Source organism: Setaria italica, chromosome IX (genome assembly GCF_000263155.2).
Source record: "Setaria italica strain Yugu1 chromosome IX, Setaria_italica_v2.0, whole genome shotgun sequence".
Lineage (NCBI taxonomy): Eukaryota > Viridiplantae > Streptophyta > Magnoliopsida > Poales > Poaceae > Setaria > Setaria italica.
This window is the reverse complement of record NC_028458.1, coordinates 31391708-31412862: the sequence shown is the minus strand read 5'-3', so window position 1 is coordinate 31412862 and position 21155 is coordinate 31391708. Positions and strand designations below refer to the sequence as shown.

The 21155-nt window shown below is 50.7% G+C and overlaps 1 protein-coding gene across 1 annotated transcript; it reads left to right on the top strand.

The window, feature by feature from the left end:
* The first annotated feature begins 18008 nt into the window (after window positions 1-18008).
* Window positions 18009-18523, top strand: LOC101775149. The gene is made up of 2 exons (XM_004986652.1): window positions 18009-18224; window positions 18323-18523. Exons 1-2 carry the CDS (start codon window positions 18009-18011, stop codon window positions 18521-18523), a joined length of 417 nt encoding a protein of 138 aa, XP_004986709.1.
* The last annotated feature ends 2632 nt before the right edge of the window (window positions 18524-21155 follow it).

Sequence of the window (21155 nt, the reverse complement as noted above, 5' to 3'; positions counted from 1 at the left end):
TGGCCACAAGGAAAATATGGACGCATGCTGCCTGGAAGTACGCAAGCTAGATAACAAGTTCTTTGGTCTGGAGTTTCACCACGTAGCTTGCGCCAACAACGTTGTCGCGAACGTCCTATCCAAGCTTGGATCTACTCGTGCTCAAGTTCCAGTAGGGGTTTCCATCCATGAGCTACACGAGCCATCCATAACGGAGCCGGCACCATCAACAACCACCGATCGAGGTCATGCTGCACCAAACCGAGAGATTATGATCTCGACTTAGACTGGAGAGCTCCTTTCAACGACTATATCAAAGAGCACAAGTTACCTCCAGACAAAACAGAGATAGAGCAAGTCTCACAACACGGCAAAAACTATGTTCTAGTCGGAGACAAGCTTTACAGAAGAGGCGCATCATCAGGAGTACTCATGAAGTGCGTCTCACGGCAAAACGGGAAGGACATACTGGAGGAAGTTCACAAAGGCATTTGCGGCAACCATGCAGCCTCACGAACGATCGTAGGTAAAGTTTTCAGAGTGGAGTTCTATTGGCCTACAGCTCTCGCTGACATCAAGGAACTAGTCCGCAAATGCCAAGGATGCCAATTCTTCACCAAGCAACAACACGTCTCTACCTACAAGCTGATCACCATACCACCCTCTTGGCCTTTCGCATGCTGGGGGTCGACATGATTGGCCCACAGCCTACGACGCCTGGGGGATTCAACGGAGTACTGGTGGAAAGAACTACTAAATGTCCTCTAGGGGCTCCATACCCAGCCATGCAAGCCTACAAGGCAATCTCCCTATTTCCTAGTCTACGGATCCGAAGCTGTCCTCCCTGCCGATGTCATGTGGAAATCTCCAGTAGTCGAGCAGTATGAGGAGGGCGCAGCAAAAGAAACAAGGTGTCTAGACTGTCTCGAAGAAGCTCGCTGTGCAGCACTCATCCAGTTTGCAAGGTACCTTGAAGGAATCCACCGCTATCATGATCGCAACATCAAGGAACGTTCGTTCAATACAGGCTATATGGTCCTCAAGCGTATCCAAGACACCAAGGGACTGCACAAGCTAAACTCACCATCGGAGGGTCCGTTCATCGTTTCCAAGGTCATTGGACCTGGGTCGTATAGGCTCCAACATCTCTCTAGTGAAGACGTCGATAACTCATGGAACATCGAGCAACTTTGTCTATTTTATCCTTAGTTTACATATTCATGTACACTGGCCATCGACCTTAGTTGTAGAACTACAATTCAATAAAGCAGTCATATTTTTCGTCGTAATACGATTACTTATTTCTACCTAATTACGGCTTGTAGAAGCAAGTTCGTAGAGCTATTCAGCTCCCTGGGCAAAGTCGTCCAAACCGCAGCTTGTAATGACAAGTCTGCAAAAAATTTCTGAGTTATTCAACTCACCGAATGAAATTGTCCAAATGCGGCTTGCAAAGACAAGACTGCATTAAAATTCATAAGTTAGTCAATTCATTGGACAAATCTGCCCCTTAGTGGCTCGCAGAAAAGAAGTCGTCCGCACTTCAGGAGTTGCCTACACTACCTAAGATACTTTTTACTAGACAAATCTGTCTAGTCGCGGCTTGTAATAGCAAGTTTGTAGTTTTAGGGGTTTTAGGAGCGCAACATCAATACAACTCAGAGAGGTTATAAAGATAGGCTCTAATCGAAGAAATCCTAAAGAGACTACTCACCTAAGAGGTCTAACTATCCAGATGCCTTGAGTACTCATACTCCGCAAAACGGAGTGACATCCTATAGTACTCTACATCGTGTATCTAAAGAGGTTCATCAAAGTAGCCTTGTGCGCAGATACTTACATCTACCGCACGAGTAATTATCAGGATAGATCGTAAGAGGCACTAAAAAAACACAAGTCGAAGGCAACAAAAATTGCAACAAGATTTAGAATTATTTACATTTCAGAGCATTCATATCATGTTTACATTACAAGAACTAATGTTTGCTTTTTGTACAAGACAACTCGAGGTCTAAATGATTTGCTACTTCTTCTGCGATAGGGTCCATATCTTGTAGGTGTTGCTGAAAGAGCTCATCCCATCAGTCCTCCGCTATTCCTTCTGCAACAGGAGTTAGATCAGCTTGCGGGTAGAAGGACTTCATGAAGCTTAGCAACCGCTTGGAGACAGACTTCGTGTTGAGAAGTAGATGGGAAAACACCACACACCCTAATGAGGGGGGGTGACCTATATATATGTGGCTTGGAGTACTAGGAATATATCAAGTATACAAGGAAAGGATAAATACATCCTAATATACACATATACTTCCTAATACCCGCCCACAGTCGAAGCGGGAGGATCATGAACACACAACTTGGACCTAAACTCAGTAAACAAAGGAGTTGGCACGCCCTTGGTCATAATGTCCGTGAACTAGTGATAGGACGGCACATGGAGGACCTGGACCTCACCCAAGGCCACCTTCACACGGACAAAGTGAATATCAATCTCGGTGTGCTTCGTGCGCCGATGATGCACCGGGTTGGCTGTCATGTAGACAGCACTCACGTTGTCATAGTAGACAACAGTGGCCGAAGCAAGCGGGACATAAAACTCCTGAAGAAGTTGACGCAGCCAGCAACACTCTGCCATAGCATGAGCCATAGCTCGGTACTCCGCCTCAGCACTGAAATGAGACACCATGGTCTAGCGCTTGGAGGACCAAGACACCAGATTGTCGCTGAGGTAGACGCAAAAGCTGGATGTGGAGTGTCTAGAGTCCGGGCAGCTAGTCTAGTCGGCGTTGGAGTAGGCAGTTAGAGACTGAACAGGACCAGTGCCAATGTGAAGTTCGGAGGAGAGTGTGCCCTTCACATAGCACAGGATGCGCTTGATCAGGGCCATGTGGGGCCTACGCAGGTCATGCTTGAAGAGGCACACCTGCTGAACCGCATACGCTAGGTCAGGTCGAGTTAGAGTAAGGTACTGAAGGGCGCCAGCAAGACTCCGATACTCAGAGCCATCCTGGAGCTTGGCGTCGTCGTGTGCCGAAAGCTTGGCATGAGTGTCAACGGGAGTCGCTGTAGAGTGACACTCAGCCATGCCAACACGCTGAAGAAGATCAAGGACGTACTGTCACTGAGAGAAGAATAGACCCTTGGAGGAACGCGTGATGGAGATGCCGAGGAAGTGATGTAGGTTGCCAAGATTCGTCATGGCAAACTCGGAGTGAAGATGCCCCATGATGTGCCATAGAAGAGTTGAGGACGAGGTGGTGAGGACGATGTCGTTGACATAAAGTAGTAGGTAGGCGATGCTCGGCCCCTCTTTGTACAAAGAGGGAGGTGTTAGAGGTGGAGGCGACAAAGCCGAGCTGTCAAATGAAGGAGGCGAACCACGAGTACCATGCCCTCAGGGCCTGCTTCAGTCCATACAAGGACTTCTACAGGTGACAGATGTGATCGGGGGTGACAGGGTCGACGAAGCTGGGAGGCTGCTGGCAGTAGACAGTCTCCGCGAGGTGTCCGTGAAAAAATGCATTCTTCACGTCCAGCTGGTGGATCGGCCAGACGCAAGAAGTAGCGATGCTGAGGACGGTCCGTATCGTCGCCGGTTTGACAACTGGACTGAAGGTCTCATCGTAGTCGATGCTGTGATGCTGGGAGAAGCCATGAACCACCCAGCACGCCTTGTGCCGGGCGAGGAACCCATCAGCGTGGAACTTATGCTAGAAGATCCACTTGCCCAACACGACATTGGCACCGGGAGGCCGCGGGACATGGCGCCAGGTGTCGTTGTCGATGAGAGCCTGAAACTCGTCGACCATGGCAGCACGCCAGTTGGCGTCAGCAAGAGCACTACGATAGTTCGCCAGAATAGGAGAGGGTGGAGAAGATGTCAAGGCTGTCATGCCCTGGTAGTGGACCCGCTGGATTGCCCCAGTTACAGACCGAGTGACAGGGCGTGGAGGGTCTGGTGGTGACGACGCCCGACCGATCAGAGCGCTCGCCGGTGTGGTCGGGGCGCTCGCCGATACGATCGGGGCATTCGCCCGACTGGTCGGAGCGCTCACCCAAGCAGTCGAAGTGCGTGCCAGTTCGGTCGAGGCGCTCGCCTGGATGGTCGGGGCGCTCGCCTGGATGGTCGGGGCGCTCGCCGATGCTGTCGGGGTGCTGGCTCGACCGGTCGGAGCGCGCGCTGGTGCAGTTGGGGCGCTTGCTTGCACTATTGAGGCGCTCGCCGGGACGGTCGGGGCGCCCAACCGGTGAAGTACAGAGCAGTGTCGCTCCTGCAGATGGAGCGAGGTACACGATCGGTCCACGTACCAAGATGGCAGGGTCATCGTCACTGAGTTCCTACAAAACAATGGGTGAGGGTTGCGACTGCTTGACGTCCGAGGACGGGGCGACCGAGGGGGAAGCAGGAGCATTGGAGGGACTGAACAAGAGAAAGTCGAGCTGCGATGGGTGAGTGGGGTGGGAGAGAAGGGGAAAATAGACTCGTCAAAGACAACATGGCGAGAGATGAGTCTCGACGAGTGGACAAGTCAAGGCAGCGGTACCCCTTATGAGAGGAGGGATAACCGAGGAAGACACATGCTATGGAACAAGGAGCAAGCTTGTGGCGTGCCGTGGCTGAGAGGTTAGGGTAACAAAGACAACCGAATACACATAAGTGAGAGTACTCGGGAGGTTCGGAATAGAGGAGGCAGTAGGGAATGTCATTTTGAACGACGGAGCAGGGATGCCGGTTCAGAAGATAGGTGGCAGTGGCAAGTGCCTCGGCCCAGTATGAGGTGGCCATGGATGCGTGAATGAGCAAGGTGCGAGTCACGTTATTAAGGGTGCGGAGGACACACTCGGCTTTTCCATTTTGGGGAGAAGTATAGGGACACGAGAGGCGCAAGTGGATACCCCGAGAAGTCAAAAAAGATGTGAGAGTCTTATGGACAAACTCGGTTCCATTGTTAGCTTGGATGCTTCGAACGGGAAGACTAAACTGCGTATGAGCATAGGCGCAGAAGTCAGTGATGTGTGCGGCAACTTCAGACTTGTGAACTAGAGGAAACGTCCAACAAAAATGCGAGAAGTCATCCAAAAGGACTAGGTAGTAGTGATAACCAGAAACGCTAGCAACGAGAGAAGTCCAAACATCACAGTGAACTAACTCAAAAGGAGCAGAGCTGCGAGAGCTAGAATGTGAGAAAGGTAACCGCACATGTTTCCCTAATTGACGTGAATGACATAAAGTGTGATTGTCTTTATTACAGGCAATAGATGAAGTCTGTCTAAGTGTAGCGATGGCGGCAGGACCAGGATGACCAAGACGGAGATGCCACAAAATGGAGGAGATGGCGAGGCCGGCGTGGGGCGCTGCAAAGCTAGATGCTGGAGGCATGGTGTAAAGATCGCCAGTGCTATTGCAGCGAAGTATCACGCGTCTGGTCAGAAAATCCTTGATAGAAAAACCAAAAGCGTCAAACTCTATGGTGTAATTATTGTCCTTAGTAAACTGACAAATAGAAATCAGATTACGAATTAAAGAAGAGACAACAAGGACATTCTTAAGGCGAAAGTGGGAGATGGCGGTGGTGAGGGTGGAGTTGCCGTGGCATGTGAGGGGAAGGGTGTGACCATTACCGAAAATAATGGAGGAGTACCATCTGAAGACGACATGTGGCTGGATGCACCTGAGTCAACGACCTAGCCGCCGTTCTACAGCGCCATCTAGTTCAAGGTGGCAACCAGGCCTGCCTGGTCCTAGGTTGGCGCTTAAGGGGGCGCCTGAATGGGGGCTAGGCGGCGTGAGACTGCGGAGGGGGGCCAAGGAGGCCAGGGGTGCCAGCGCGCCAGCCCCCACCGCCCTGATGGCCAACCTATTGGAAACCCGAGGGGCCGTAGGAGCCAGGCCCCGGATTGAAGCAGAACCATGGGCCGGTGGGTCATGGGGGCCCGCCATCATGGAAGCCGCCACTATCATGGGGCATCTGGAAGCCGCTGCTACTATTGCTGCCGTCGCCGCCAGTCTGGACAAATCCAGACGGCGGGCGACACCCGCCCGTACAGCTGGAGGATGAAGATGACGAAGAGTTCCCAGCAAGGAGGGTGGTGGAGTTGGAGATCTTCTCCTCATTGGTGAGGTGAAGTTCATCCAGGGCGAGCATGTCCCGTGCCTGGGCAAAGGACAAGAAGCCAATGGTAGAGTTGGCGATGTCGTTGGCGGTTTTGGAGAAGCGCGGGTTGAGGCCGCGGAGGAGGTTTAAGACAAGCTGGGAGTCCTGAATGGGATGGCTGACGTCACGGAGGGCGTTGGCGAGGGTCTTTATGCAGCTGCAGTACTCAGTGATGGAGGAGTCACCCTGTGTCATGGAGTGGAAGTCATGGCTGAGGAAGATCGCCCGGGACTGCTTGTTGGCGAGGAAGAGGCCCTCTATGGCGAGCCAAAGATCCTGGGCAGTCTGATCATCATCGTCATGGCGAGATCGAGGATGGAGACATCGACAGAGTTGAAGAACCAGGAGCGGATGTAGCAATCTGCTTGATCCTAGTCGGGGTCCTAGGGACAGGGCACCATCGTGTCATCAATGTGCGACTTGAGGCCGAACTTACCGCACATGGACTTGAAGAAATACGCCCACTTGGTATAGGCAGAGGACTTGATCATCAACGTCATGGGAATGTGAGACTTGATGGAGACTGTGGCGTAGGGGTGGATGATGGGTGGTGGAGCATTGGTAAGATGCAAACCGCCACCACGGGGAGCGCCACTGCCTGCGCTAGGAGGGGGGTCGGGGGGTGGCACAGGGGCACCACCGCCGGCGCCAGGAGGAGGCGGACCAGGAGGAGGTGACGGCACAAGGGCACCACCGCCGGCGCCAACAGGCGCGCAAGACGGCGGCACAGAGCCATCAGCAGGGGCGGTGGCATCACCGAACATAGAAGAGTTGATGGAGGAGAGGATGGCCATGGCGTGCGGCAGGGAGGGGGCGCACGCGATAGGAGGTGCAGCGGAAGGGGTGGTGGTGGCACAGCAGGAGGGACACTGCCCTAGGGTTACGCGTGGGATAGTAGGGAGGCGCAAGGGAGAGGAGAGGAGAGGAGGCCCATGATCTAATCTCTTGATACCATGTTGAGAAGTAGATGGGAAAACACCACACACCCTAATGAGGAGGGGTGACCTCTATATATATGGCCAATATGGCTTGGAGTACAAGAAATACATCAAGTGTACAAGGAAAGTATAAATACATCCTAATATACACATATACTTCCTAATACTTCGCTATCTTCTAAACGTAGCCGGTGAACTTTGCTGGCACATCCTTGAGTATTTCGGACAAAGGGTGAGGCTCTACACCCTCAACTGGGGGCTCTACCATGTCCGCAATCAGCTAGACTGCTTCGGATATTTCCTTTAGAGCAAGTCTTGCAGCTTCCAGCTTGGCCTCCGCTCCTAAAGGGTCTTCATGGCATTAACCAAGTCGACCTCCCTGTCTTCGTGCATCTTCTTCTCCTTCTTCAGATGATGATCTAGGTTCTCATATAATGCAGTCACCTTATCATGTTGATCTGTCACCCAGTAGCATGAGTTCTTCCAGTTGGTGATTTGTCCCTAGAGATCATCCTTTGACTTCTCGAGCGCTGCACAAATAATCCACAAGAGGATCAATATTGCAAGTAACATCATTACTTGAAGACCAAGGGAGAAGATCAATTAGCTTTTAGTTGCTAGTTCAAAGACTTGTTACGTCCCCTGAGATCGTCTTTTTCCTCCTCCAGCTGCTGAACGTGGTTTGAATATTCGGTGGCTTGTCCGTCATACTTCATCAGCAACCGGGAGGAGTACTCCCTCTTTTTGGCAAGCTCCTTGGCAAGGGCCTCAGCACGGAGTACTGAGTCCCCAAAGCCTTGAAGCATCTGAGATTTTTGCTGGGAGCGTCTGATGACATCCTGCACCACAAAATATGTACTCATGTCAAGGTACAAGTACTGGTTTGAAGTTATGGAGAAAGTTGGATCAAAGCATACCTTTGCATATGCACCGACGCGGTGGTATAGCTCTATCATTCTAGCTACCATATCTATGTCTAGCAGTGGGCTGTCGATCAACTGAATGTTTTCAAGATTAAGTTCTCCAACTGTTAGTGGGTCCCCGTGTGCTTCGAAATCCATTGCGCTGAGTGGAACCATGGCACAACTTGTCAACGGACCCAGCTCGGATGATGGGTCGGCCACCACAACTTCCAGCACTTCTGCTGCTTCAGTTGCTACCTCTGGCTCGGGGGCTACAAGAGTAGCCATTGTGCCAGAGGTAGTCGCCTCCACAACTTCAGGCACTCGTTGCTCGGGGACTGGCACTACAATGTTAGTCAATAAAGATATTACATCCTGCATCAACGCTGCTACGAGAGATATGGCACCTAGGTTGCTTATGGGCATAGGATGTTCTTCTGGCTGTGGACTTGTTGGCATTGGGGCAACATCTTGGACCGAGTGGCTACTGCCATTGGTCACGGGCTTCAGGCTAGGCCCTCCAAGTTCCACAATAGAAGATTTCCTACCTAAGATTCAGGGACATACAACAAGTCGATCACAAGCTGCAATTAGTACTCAAAAGGAGTAGCAAGACTTATTTCAAAGATCTCCTCAATTTCATGGAAGGTTGAAAGGATCATGTGATTCCTAGAGGGAGGGTCAATGGACGGGGTCGGAACTTCCGACATAGTTAAAAGTACTCTACGAAATTCAAAATAAATTAGGTTTCAGCAGAAAATATTTGAATCAAAAGTTCAGCAATGAAGTATAGAGACTACTGCAGGTGATCCTTATGGTAGAAACTTCACAAGAATGTAGATCAGCACAAATCAAGTTCTAGATCAACAAGAACTTGAATAATACAATAAGCACACGAGACAAAGGATTTGTTTACCGAAGTTCACTCTCACAAAGGAAGCTACATCTCTATTGAGTAGCTCACAAAGAGCTGGGTCCTCACCAACCCTTTACCTCTGTCAATCAACTACAAAGGAGGATTGAGTCACTTACTATGAATCCTCCAAGAGGATGGGCAATACAAACTTCCTAGGTGCACCACAACAAGAGGGCACTCAAACGGGCGATGCCGAACCATCTAGAAGCAAGCTTCAAGAGTAACCAATGCGAATCGAAGACCGAAGATGCTTCAAGTGCTCTTCAGATGACCTTGGTTGACCTCTCACTCAAAGCTTGAGTCATACATCTCAAATCCTTCTCTCACCCAAGCCCTAACTCAAAACTCTCAAAGATTTAGCTCAAGGAGGGAGTGGGGATGAGTATTGAATGCTCTTGGAGGAGTTTGTCTCGGGTTAGGTCAGCAACAAATGAAGGGGGGCTGGGGGGGTATAAATACCCGAGGCCCAAAAACTAGTTGTTGCAATTCTGTTAAGTGATTGTCAGAACTTCTGACACAGTTCAAATAAAACAGCTGAGCAACCCCTACCAGAAGTTACTAGAAACTTCTGGCACCTATTATCGGAACTTCTGACATAGGGTCGGAACTTCCAATACTGTTCAGTTAAAACCCGCTGAGCACCCCCTCTCGGAAGTTTTCAAAAATTTCCGCCAGGTGTTGGAACTTCCGACCCCATGTCAGAACTTCCGACACTCACAGAAATTGTGAGAAACTAAATGGGCAAGTGTATGAGTGGTGCCTCTCGTAGGTGATTAGCATCTCAAATAAGCACTTTGACATCTTCAAGCTATCCTTCCGTATCCCCATTTATAGTGTAGTGTTCCTATACTCAAATTCAAAAATAGAAAGCATAAAAAATCTTCTTTTATGCTTCAACACCGTCCTTCAAACAAATTGGGATCCTCTCTTGCACTTTTTCATTTGTAAACATTTAAACCTTTCAATTTCTCGATAAATTAGTTCCTTAGTTATTCATGTTATCAACACCAAAAGCCACTTAGGGGGCCAAATGCACTTTCAATCTTCCCCTTTTTGGTGATTGATGACAACACAACTCAGGCTCATAAGACAAATATATAAACATTTTGAATCCAACCATATAGATAAGCTCCCCCTTAATATGTGCATCTTTCAAGATAAAATGAAAAATGGCCTCAAATGCCATTTGTACATTTTAAGAGAGCTCCCCCTATATACTTGCATTTGTGGGGTGTAATGTGTGACATTAATATCAACGTAATGCACATGACAAGATATATCACATCAACTAAGTGGAAATAAACAATACGTCAAACCATGATCATCACATAAGCATTAAGTTCTAGATCCACACCAACATAGCAAAGCATAAATAAGTCTTACAAATTTAAAAGTCTCACTTGGCACACCACACATCACACCATATTAATGTTTTACATGTCCACAAGCCAACAAACTAAAGCTCAAAGATAAGGATAATAAGCAGCCACCACATGGTCCACGGTGAGCTCACTCTCCCTTTGGCATCAAGCTTCAAAAAGGGAAGGCCCTTCCATAGCCATCACTCATCAAGTCATCATCATTGTTGTCGTCCTCATCATCATCTTCACCCTCATCGCCCTCATCGGTAGGAGTGTGAGCAGCGGGGACATCCTCTTGTTCCTCGTTGGACTCCTCTCGCCCACCCAAGTCTTCATCATGGGAGCCCCAAAGAACATGGAGGACTGTCTAATTTCCTCCCAAGGGTTGTAGAACACCGGTGGAGGAGGATAATCCATAGAAGCATGGACGGGAGAATGTGGTATATCATTTTTAGCCATGAGCTCCTTTTGCTTCTTTTCAATCTTCAAAAGCTGCTCATTCACATGCTTCTTGTGGGCATACATCTCTTCCGCATTGTGGCGGCCCACATTGAAGCATGCAAAGAAACCTTGTGATAAGAAGTTGAAGATCCCTTCCTTCTTAGGAGCACGAGAGGGTGGAGGACCTTTAGAGCTAGATGGTCTATGAGAAGGTGAAGCTCCATGAGATGGTCCTTAAGAAGATGAAGCCCTATGAGAAGGTCCTTGTGGAGGTGGAGGATGAATACCATGAGAGCTAATCTTGCATAGTCGCTCAATGTGACCTTTCTTGGGCTTGTATACTGGATGACCCTTGTCTGTCAAGATCTCCAATTGTGTCACTACCTTGATCATAGGAAAAATATAAGGAGCATAGTGACAACTCTTCTTGGGTGAGTAAGAATAAATAATAATCTTTTCCCAAATGAAGTCAAAGACACTAAATTCACCCATACTGGGTGCATTCTTGCAAGCAGGTTCTTTGACATGTTGGAGATATTGTCTGCATCACCACCTTTAGGACAGAGAGTATAGCGAAAAAGCTAGTTGAGCAACTTGTAAAAAGGAATCATACCCTTGGTAGTACAATGCTCAATTGGCCCATAAGCACTGTCATACATGAAGGACTTCTTACCATCCTCAATGACATTCTCTATCTCATGAATCTTATATCTAGTGAGATCCTCTTCATCATAACCAAATATACTAGCAAATTCGGCATATGTTGTGGAGAGGGGCTTCCCTTGAAGAGTCCAATGCATTACCTTATTGACACGGTCAATGTAAAGATTGGCATAGAATTGAGCAATGACTTCTTCATTTGAATCACAATTGAACTTCATGAGTTGAACAAGATTTTTGTCCCTACATGCTTCCCAAACTTGCTCAATGACCGACAGCTCAATAGCATTAAAGTATGGCTAATGAATATACTTCATCTTAGTAGTAGGATGGCTTTTGCAAAAGATCACTGACTCATACCAATCAGCATGAAAACGCAGCAAAAAACGAACATCCCTACAGAACTCCTTTTGATATTGGAAGGGCCTATCATACCGGAGAGCTCTTATATCATGCTTGTCCTTTCGATAATCCACCATTCGAACTCCATTATATCCTGGCCTCTCTTCTCGAATGGGTTTGGACATGTAAAGGATCACTTGTTCAAGAAAGTCCAAAGTGATCATCTCATTTTCATCCATATGAGCACTCGGAGCGGATGCATTCTTCATGCGAGGTCGACCACCTTGACTAGGACCTCCAGCTGGAATAGGCCTCCCCCTGCCTTGAGCACGTTGGGGAACCTTGGGGACTGCCTTTTCCTCTTCCATTGGGCAATAGGCATTTGATCTTCCGATTTGGTAGATGAGTTAGATTTCAATCTCCGGTGTCTCCTCATGATGTTTGCCTTTCTTGTCACGACCCATCTGACATGATTTACAAAAGGATTAGGATGGAGTCAAGAGATGATACATGAATCAAAACAGAAACATCAGGCACTTGCCGGAACTTTCGACTCGGGGTCGGAACATCTGACAGAGGCCGAGTTCATCCAAGAGTTCATGGAACCAGAGATTTTGCCCACCAATTTTGACAAGATCATAGGCAAGAGTTCTAAGACATATCTAGAGTCTACCTGATGGGTCCATAGACCTGGAGTCCCCAACGGGACTTCCTTCCCACAACACTTGGCCCAACGAAGGGCACAACAATAATGTGTACCTAGGCCGGCCCAGCTACGCGAAGCTAGGCCGAGACCATGATACAGCTACCAGACGGCTCCTCCGACTAGGAAGCCTAGTTGGTGCCCTGACCAGAAGGAGCCAATCGGGGGTAGGCCACAGTTCGACCCCGACTGAGTTCTCCTGACTGAGCTCTCCCGACCGGGTACACCCAACTGAGTTGTAGGGATACAAGGTAGGCTACGCTAGCGCAAAATAAAATTTTTTCTACCGCGTAAACTAGGAAAACTGTCGTATATGGATCACGGGATTACCACTCGACGCACTGGTGCAGAAGATGTAGAATCGCGTCGGGGCAGCGAAGTCGATCAGTGTAGTCGAACACATAGTCGATCACGTCGACATCGAGCAGCTCCTCAATAGCTCGTCCACGTGCAGCAAGGTCATCCTCGTGCCGCAGCTCGTCGACGGCTCGTTGTGGCTCGTCCAAGTGCTGCAGGTGCAACACCTCCAAGGTATCCACACGTGCAGGGAGGAAGCGTCTCAAGCCGGACTGCTAGGTCTGTGAGTTGCAATAGGGCGAGGGCGTGGGAGGCACGACAGATGTGTTTTCAGCCAAAAGCATCAAACCCTAGGGCGCCCCACCCCTCTTTTTTTAGAGATTCCTTATGGGCCTCTAGGTCCGAGGCCCATTAGTATTTCTAAACCTAATCCAACTCGGATCATATCCGAATTGGGCTTGCAGCCCCTTAAGTGTGTGACCCTATGGGTTCGGATATGTATAGACATGGCCTGAGTACTCCTACTCGGCCCGATAGTCGGTAGCGGCCTCTAGCAAGACGTGCCAACTCCTATATGCACACAAAGATCATATCAGATGAACTGTCACGACATCACGTACTTGCTACTCCCTTTTCCTCATGATATTTGGTCTAGCTCCAAGCCGACCGCTCTTTCTCGATCCTGTGTGGGCCTAGGGAGAAAGTGGGATGGATAACGAGGAAGCACCCGGGTCAGCTGACTGTACGCAGAACCGTACCGTGCCACGCCCTGCGCACACCTGTACAGTACCGCCGTAAACCTACTCGCTACGATGGAGTGGCCTGATGAGGAGAACAGGAACCGAGGATGGAGGCCATATCGTACTAGATGACATGGGCTTCAACAAGGTTAGGCAGCGCCCGTACTCTCACTGTCTTATCCTTTCTGACCTGTAAGGTTGTTCCCTTGTACTATAAAAGGGGATGGACCCTCCACCTCTACGACTTACGCACTCTTACATTCTTACACTCTTACGCTTTCACACTCTCCACACTTAGCGCACATCTGAGCTCCTATCACTCTCTTCCATTGAGATGAGAACAAGGCCAGGACTTCGGCACCCCCTCTCATCCTCCTCTCTTTTGTACCCCCACTGCAAACTTTAAGCACTTGGGCTCAGGAATAAAGTCCACCGACTGATCCCGGCTGGACGTAGGGTGCGTTGCCTAAACCAGTATACATCCTGTGTCATTGTGTGCTAGGCCATATCCGATCTAACGCACAGCAAAACTGCAAATATTTACTTGTCGGCCAGATTTCGCACCGACAGTTGGCGCCGTCCGAGGGGAGGACATCGTGCATTCGCATTTTTGTAGGTCATCGGATGGCCTACCTTCCCACTACTTTCAGTATGATGAGCTCGAGCAACACGATTCACTTCGGCTCGCTGGAGTTTCCTGCACCCACACTTGGTGGGATGTGGGTTCCGCCACCTTCGCGCCATCCCAGACCTTCCGCTTCGGAAGTCTAGACTTCGTTGCCGATCAGCTCGGCGTACTCCACCTCCGCAAGGAGGCGGTCACCCCGGCGTCCCGGGAAGGAGCCCCTCCATCGACCATGAGCCGCTCGACGATCTCAACATTGAGGTGCTCGCGCTCCACATCGAGTCCGTGTTGGGCTCAAACCCTACGGTGAGTGACGTGGACACTATCATGTACTCACTGATCAACACTTTCTGCCAGCTCTCTGGAGGGACCCCGTTGTCTCCGTTGCACTTGCCACGTGGCTGGTTCCCCTATGGTCTCGCGTCCCCTGCGGATGCGTACGCACGAGGGCTCTAGAGGGTCATGATGTCGCCCCCTCACCCATGTGAGTTCATGGGAATGGCGGATTGTGCTCCCGCATCCTTCCACGACCTCTGCGACAAGGAGAAAGAGAGCGACGGCTCCAGCATTAGTGACAACATGGTGTCCAACCATCCTCTGTCCCGGCAATGGGCCATGGCGGATGCCCCGGGACAGCCACTGGAGGTGGTGGAGTCTCAGAGGGCTCACACCCTACTGGACCACCACGCAGAGGCCCAGTCGCAGGTGTAGGCGCACAACGACAAACCGTGTCAATGGCGGCAGGCCTAGCACCCACCCGCGCCGGTGCGCCCAGCTCGTGCTCTGAGCCGCACATGCGCAACCCGGCGAGCGGCGCGCCCGCCAGGTCCAATAGAACATCCTAGCTGGGGGGGATGAGCCCCCCACAGTTTGCTCGGGCTAGCCAGAACAGCACCGCCATAGCGATGCTTCTGTGCAGCCTCCCCGAGCCTACCAACCCGCAGGAGCAGGCAATCCACCGGAACCTTCGGGTGCTGGTAGAGACCGCCGCCATCCAGCAGGCAGAGAGCTTCATATCACAATAGTAGCACGCGGCCTCTTGCCCGACCGGGGCATTAGGGCCGCACCAGTTGAATCACTCCGACCAGTCGCCCCCGCAGCCACATCGTGCAGGGCGGAGTGCCACAGCCATGCCGTAGCCCGGTTCGGCACCAGCTCCACATTGCCAGCACATGTGTTAGTAGCTTGGACTGAACTATGATGCACGTAGCGTCATCCATGCGTGGTGCCTGGCTCGGCACGACGCCGATGTCCACCAAATGGCGGCAAGCGTGGGTGGCGCGGGCCACGACTGGTCCGACGAGGAACACGAGGAGGTGCACCCTAGGCGTGGCGGTCGACCGAGCGACCAGTACGCGACCAAAGTCCTAGCTCGGACGGCCCGGGACCACGTGCTTTTGGTCACCGCATTCCAAAAGCGCCATTCCCATAGTGATTCTGACCACCCACCAGCATCGCTAAGTACACTGAGGAGATGAACCTCGGTGTATGGTTGGAAAACTTCTGGCTCGCCTGTCGAGCCAGCGATGCAGATGATGATTACTTCATCATCCAGTACCTCCCCATCTGTGTAGGGGAGTTCATTCAAGCTTGGCTCAAATTCCTTTCGCCCAATAGCATCCGCGACTAGACGGACCTCAAGAAGGTGTTCATAGGGAACTTCCAGGGGACCTACATCCGCCTTGGGAACTCCTGGGACCTCAAGAGTTGCAAACAGGAGCCCAACGAGTCCCTGCAGGATTACATCCTTAGGTTCTCGAGGCAATGCAACTCCCTCCCTGAAATCGTCAACACAGATGTTGTCAGCGCGTTCCTCTCCGGGATGACCTGCAAATCCTTGGTTCACAAGCTCGGCTGCGTCAAGCCCCAAACCACCCACGACCTACTTAACATCGCCACAAACTATGACTCCGATGAGGAGGCGGCCCGGGCAGTCTTCAGCGGCGGTAGGGACAAGGGCAAGGCCAAGCGTGAAGTCTAGGATGAGGGCCCTCCAAACAGAGGGGCAAAAAGAACAAGAAGGACTGGCGCCGACCGACCAACCCGACGTTGGTCGCCGCGACCGACCGTCAGGGCAAGCAGCCCCAGCAGGGCCAGGATGACAACTTCTATTTAAGGTCTAACTTGAGGTTAGATAAAGAATGGTGAGATAACAGGTTGCAAAGTTGAGGAAAAACATGAATTCCAGGACTTAGGTCATTTGTAGGGTTTTGTTGTACTCTTGATTTGATTCTTGTTTTTGACCTTATCCCACTTCAAATTAGCCAAAGTGTTATTAATAAAAGTTTTTTAAAATTAAAAGCTTTACAACTCTTATTTCGGCAAAAAATTAAGTTGGTAAATAGAAACTTAAGTTTTCTATTTAACTCAAAGAAGAGCTTTTTAGGGGCAATTTGGACCTTTCACCACCTCTACTTAGTGACTAATGACTCGCTCAAGTTCAACTATACCTAATTAAGGTAGAGTTGTTATAGGTACCCGCTCATCGTCGACCCGATCATCAACAGAAAGCGCCTCACCCGGGTGCTCATGGTCGGGGGCAGCGGCCTCAACATCCTGTATGTTGGGACCTTGGATGCCATGTGTTGGAGGTATGCCCTAGAGGCAATGATAGAGATGATGATATTCCATTGTATCCATGTTTTATATTGTGTTCCTTGAATATCCATTAAAGGCTTCTTGAATTGATTTCCAATTATGTGAATTGTGTGTGAAACTCTTTACTTGTATGGTTATTCTAAAAGTTGTCCCTAGTCGGAGTTCATGTGAGGACACACATAAATATTAGACTAGCACATGTATTAGTTGATGACTATATTTCACAAGTCATGGACATGGAGATGTCAAACTAATAATGTGGGCACGTGTAGAGACATGTGCTAGGACTGACCCAATGCGAATTACATAGTTCTCTTTTTTACACAACGTGTACGCTTTGTCCTTAGACCTGAGATTGTCACATGTTCTCAAGATGTGGATCGACTTATTTAGGGGCTATCAAACGCTACACCATAACTGGGTAGTTATAAAGGTAGCTTTCGGGTTTGTCAAGAAGCATGCTGTGAGGCATGGTCAGTCAAGATGGAATTTGCCCCTCTCTATTTGAGAGAGATATCTCTGGGCCCCTCGAGTGATCGGATCCAGAAATGCATGGCCATGCTACGTGAGGTTAAGAGTTAACCTAGAAAGGGATTCCGAATCACAGCATCGAGAAAGAGTGGTCGACTTGGAGCTAGACCAAATATCGTAAGGCAAAGGGAATAGCATGTATGTGATATTATGATGGTTCGTCTGATATGATCTTCGTGTGCCTATAGGAGTTAGCATGTCTTGCTAGAGGCCGCTACTAATTATTGGCCGAGTAGGAGTACTCAGGCCATGTCTATACGTATATGAACCTATAGGGTCACACACTTAAAGGGCTGAAGCCCAATTCGGATATGATCTGAATTGGACAAGGTTTAGGAGTACTAATGGGCCTCGGACCCAGAGGCCCATAGGAACCCCTATATATTGAGGGGTGGGGGGCGCCCTAGGGTTTAACCCTTTTTGCCAAACCACAGCCACGCCCCCTCCCACGCCCTCACCTTTGCTGCAACTCGCGGACCTAGCAGTCCGGCTTGCGACGCTTTCTTCCCGCACATGTGGATACCTTGGAGGTGTTTCATCTGCAGCACTTGGACGAGGCACCTCCGACGAGGAACCTGATGAGCCGACGAGGAACCTGACGAGTCGGCGCACAAGGAGGACACCGCTGCACATGGATGAGCTGCTGAGGAGCTGCTCGACGTCGACATGTGATCAACTACACTACCCCGATGTGCTTCATCAACTTCCGCATCTGCGCATCTAGTGGTAATCCCATGATCCATATACGGCAGATTTCTTGGTTTACGTGGTAGAAAAATTTTGTTTTGCGCTAGTGTAGCCGACCTTGTATCCCAACACCATGCGCATCCCCCGGTCCGAGCTTCGACCGGTGAGCGCACCCTTCCGTGGTGTGATCCCAGGGATGCAGGCGTACCCGCTCGGGCAGATCGATCTATACGTCATGTTTGGCGACCACGCCAACTTCCGCACGAGGATCCTGACCTTCGAGGTGGTGGACTTCCTAGGGTCCTACCATGCCATCCTGGGGCGACCGTGCTACGCCAAGTTCATGGCAGTCCCCAACTACACCTACCTCAAGCTGAAGATGGCGGACCTCACGACACCATCATAGTGGGTAGCACCTTCTCGCGCACCTATGCGTGTGATCGCGAGAACTTCGAGCTCGCCACCGGCCTTGCCAACTCCGCCGAAGTCCCAAAGGTCGGAATGGAGGTGGCACCGACAATGCCCGACTACAATGAGTCGACCGCCATGAGTGCTTTTAGTCCGACCGAGGAGACCAAGGCGGTGGAGATTGACCCCAGCAACCCAACCAAGGCGGTGTGGATCGAGACCAAGCATTCGGCCAAATAGGAAAGCAAGCTCATCAACTTTCTACGTGCCAACCGGGACGTCTTCGCATGGAAGGCAGCTGACATGCCAAAGATCCTGAGGGAGGTTGCCGAGCACGCACTACGCATCACCCCGGGCTCGAAGCCCCCCAAGCAATGCCTGCGCCGCTTCGACAACAAGAGGCGTAGGTCTATAGGCGAGGAGATCGCTAAACTCCTGGCGGCCGGTTTTATCAAGGAGGTGTACCACTCCGACTGGCTTGCCATCCCAGTTCTTGTAAAAAAGAAAATGGGAAATGGAGAATGTGTGTTGACTATACTAGCCTTAACAAGGCGTGTCCTAAGGATCATTTTCCTTTTCCATGCATAGATCAGATAGTTGACTCCACCTCAGGGTGCGAAATCCTCTCCTTTCTGGATGCCTACTCGGGCTATCATCAAATCACGATGAAAGAGTTCGACTAGGTCGCGACCTCCTTCATCACCCCATATGGCTTGTACTACTATGTGGCCATGCAATTTGGTCTGAAGAACGCTGGTGCCACCTACTAGCGGGGGATGCAACGGTGCTTCACCGACCAGATCGACCCGCCCAACCAACCCGACCAGGTCGAGCGGCTGAAGGACACTATTGCCGTCTACGTCAACGACATAATGGTAAAGATGGCTCAAGCAGGCGACCTGATCATGAACCTCGCCGCAACATTCGTGAACCTTCGAAGGTTCAGGATCAAATTGAATCTCGAGAAATGCATTTTTGGGGTTCCGAAGGGGAAGCTGCTCAGATACATTGTGTTCGAGTGTGGCATCGAAGCCAACCCCAAAAAAATCATGGCCATCACGAACATGGGTCCCATACACAATGTCAAGGGTGTACAAAGGCTCACTGGCTACTTGGCCACTCTGAGTTGGTTCATCTCCCGACTTGGCAAGAAAGGGATGCCGCTCTACATACTCCTCAAGAAGTCGGACATATTTGTCTTGACAGAAGAGGCACAGAAGGCGTTAGAGAGCCTCAAATCTTTGTTGACTTCAGCCCCAGTCCTTGTCACTCCCGAGTGAGAGGAACCTCTCCTCATCTACATCGTGGCAAGTGACCATGTCGTTAGCGCCGTTCTCGTCGTTGAGAGGGAGGAGCCTGGACACATGCTGAAGGTTCAGCGGCCGGTGTACTTCGTTCGTGAGGTACTCACCGATGCTAAGGTGGGCTACCCCTAGGTCCAGAAGCTTCTGTACGCCGTGCTGATGGTAGACCAGAAGTTGCTTCACTACTTCACTGAGCACGAGGTGCCGGTCATCAGCTCATACCCACTGGGCAAGATTGTTCGCAACCGTGACACCGCGGGTCAGATCTTCCAAGTGGGATCTCGAGCTCATGGGGCACAACATCAAGTATGCCTCCCGCACCGTGAATAAGTCTCAGGCCCTGGCCAACTTCGTCGCCGAGTGGACGGAGGTCCAGACACCGACCCCAGACATCATGGGACCCGGTGCGGGGGTGGAGTGGTCCTGATCTCTCCAGAGGGAAACAGGCTCTGCTACACAATTTGCCTCCACTTCAAGGCCTCGAACAAATATCGCAGAATATGAAGCCCTCGTCAATGGGCTACGTATCGCCATTGGGCGTCCGCAGCGACTTGGAACTAGTGGTCGACCAATTCATGCAGGAGTTCTCCTACAAAAGTCCACTCATGGTAGCATACTGCCAAGAGGTGCACAAACTAGAGGGCAAGTTCTGAGGGATGGAGCTACATCATGTCCCACGAAAGGACAACGCCGCCCCCAAATCCCTAGCGAAAGTGGCGGCCAAATGGGATCCACCCCCGGATAGAGTCTTCATCAACGACCTCCATGAGCTATCTGCCTACGTCTGCGATTATCCGACCCACACGCAAGCTGGCCTCGACTGGCCGCTCAGGGGCTCTAGCACTTCGGTTTTGCCCCACTCCGACCAAGCACTCGGTGGCTTCGACCTTGATGCTGTAGTGATAGTGCTTGACCCGACCGACTGGAGAGCGCCGCTGCTTGCCTACATCCTCGAAGAAGTCCTCCCGCCGGAAAGGACTGAGACACGACGAATCGCTCGACGCGCCAAAACATTCATTGCCATTGGCGATGAAATCTACAAACAAAGTCCATCGGGGATACTCATGAAGTGCATCCCAACCGACCAGGGGAAACAACTTCTCCTCGTAGTCCATGCCGGAATCTGCGGACATCACATGGCCCCACGTTCACTTGTCAGGAAAGCCTTTCGTCAAGGCTTCTACCGGCTCACAGTGCTACGTGACGTAGAGGAGGTGGTCCGCAGGTGCGAGGGGTGCCAGTTCTACGCTCGGCAGACTCACCTACTAGCGCAGGAACTCGAGACCATCCCCATCACCTGGACATTCGTGATCTGGGGCCTCAACAGGGTCAGACCCCTCAAAAAGGCCCCAGGTGGTCACACCCACCTACTCGTGGTGATGGACAAGTTCACAAAGTGGATCGAGGTGAAGCCCATCACCAACATCCACTCACAAGAGGCGGTCGAGTTCTTCCTTGACATCATCTACCGGTTCGTCATCCCTAACTATATTATTGCAGACAATGGAACAAACTTCACCGGCAAGAAGTTCTTGGACTTCTGTGATGGTTACGACATTAGGGTCGAT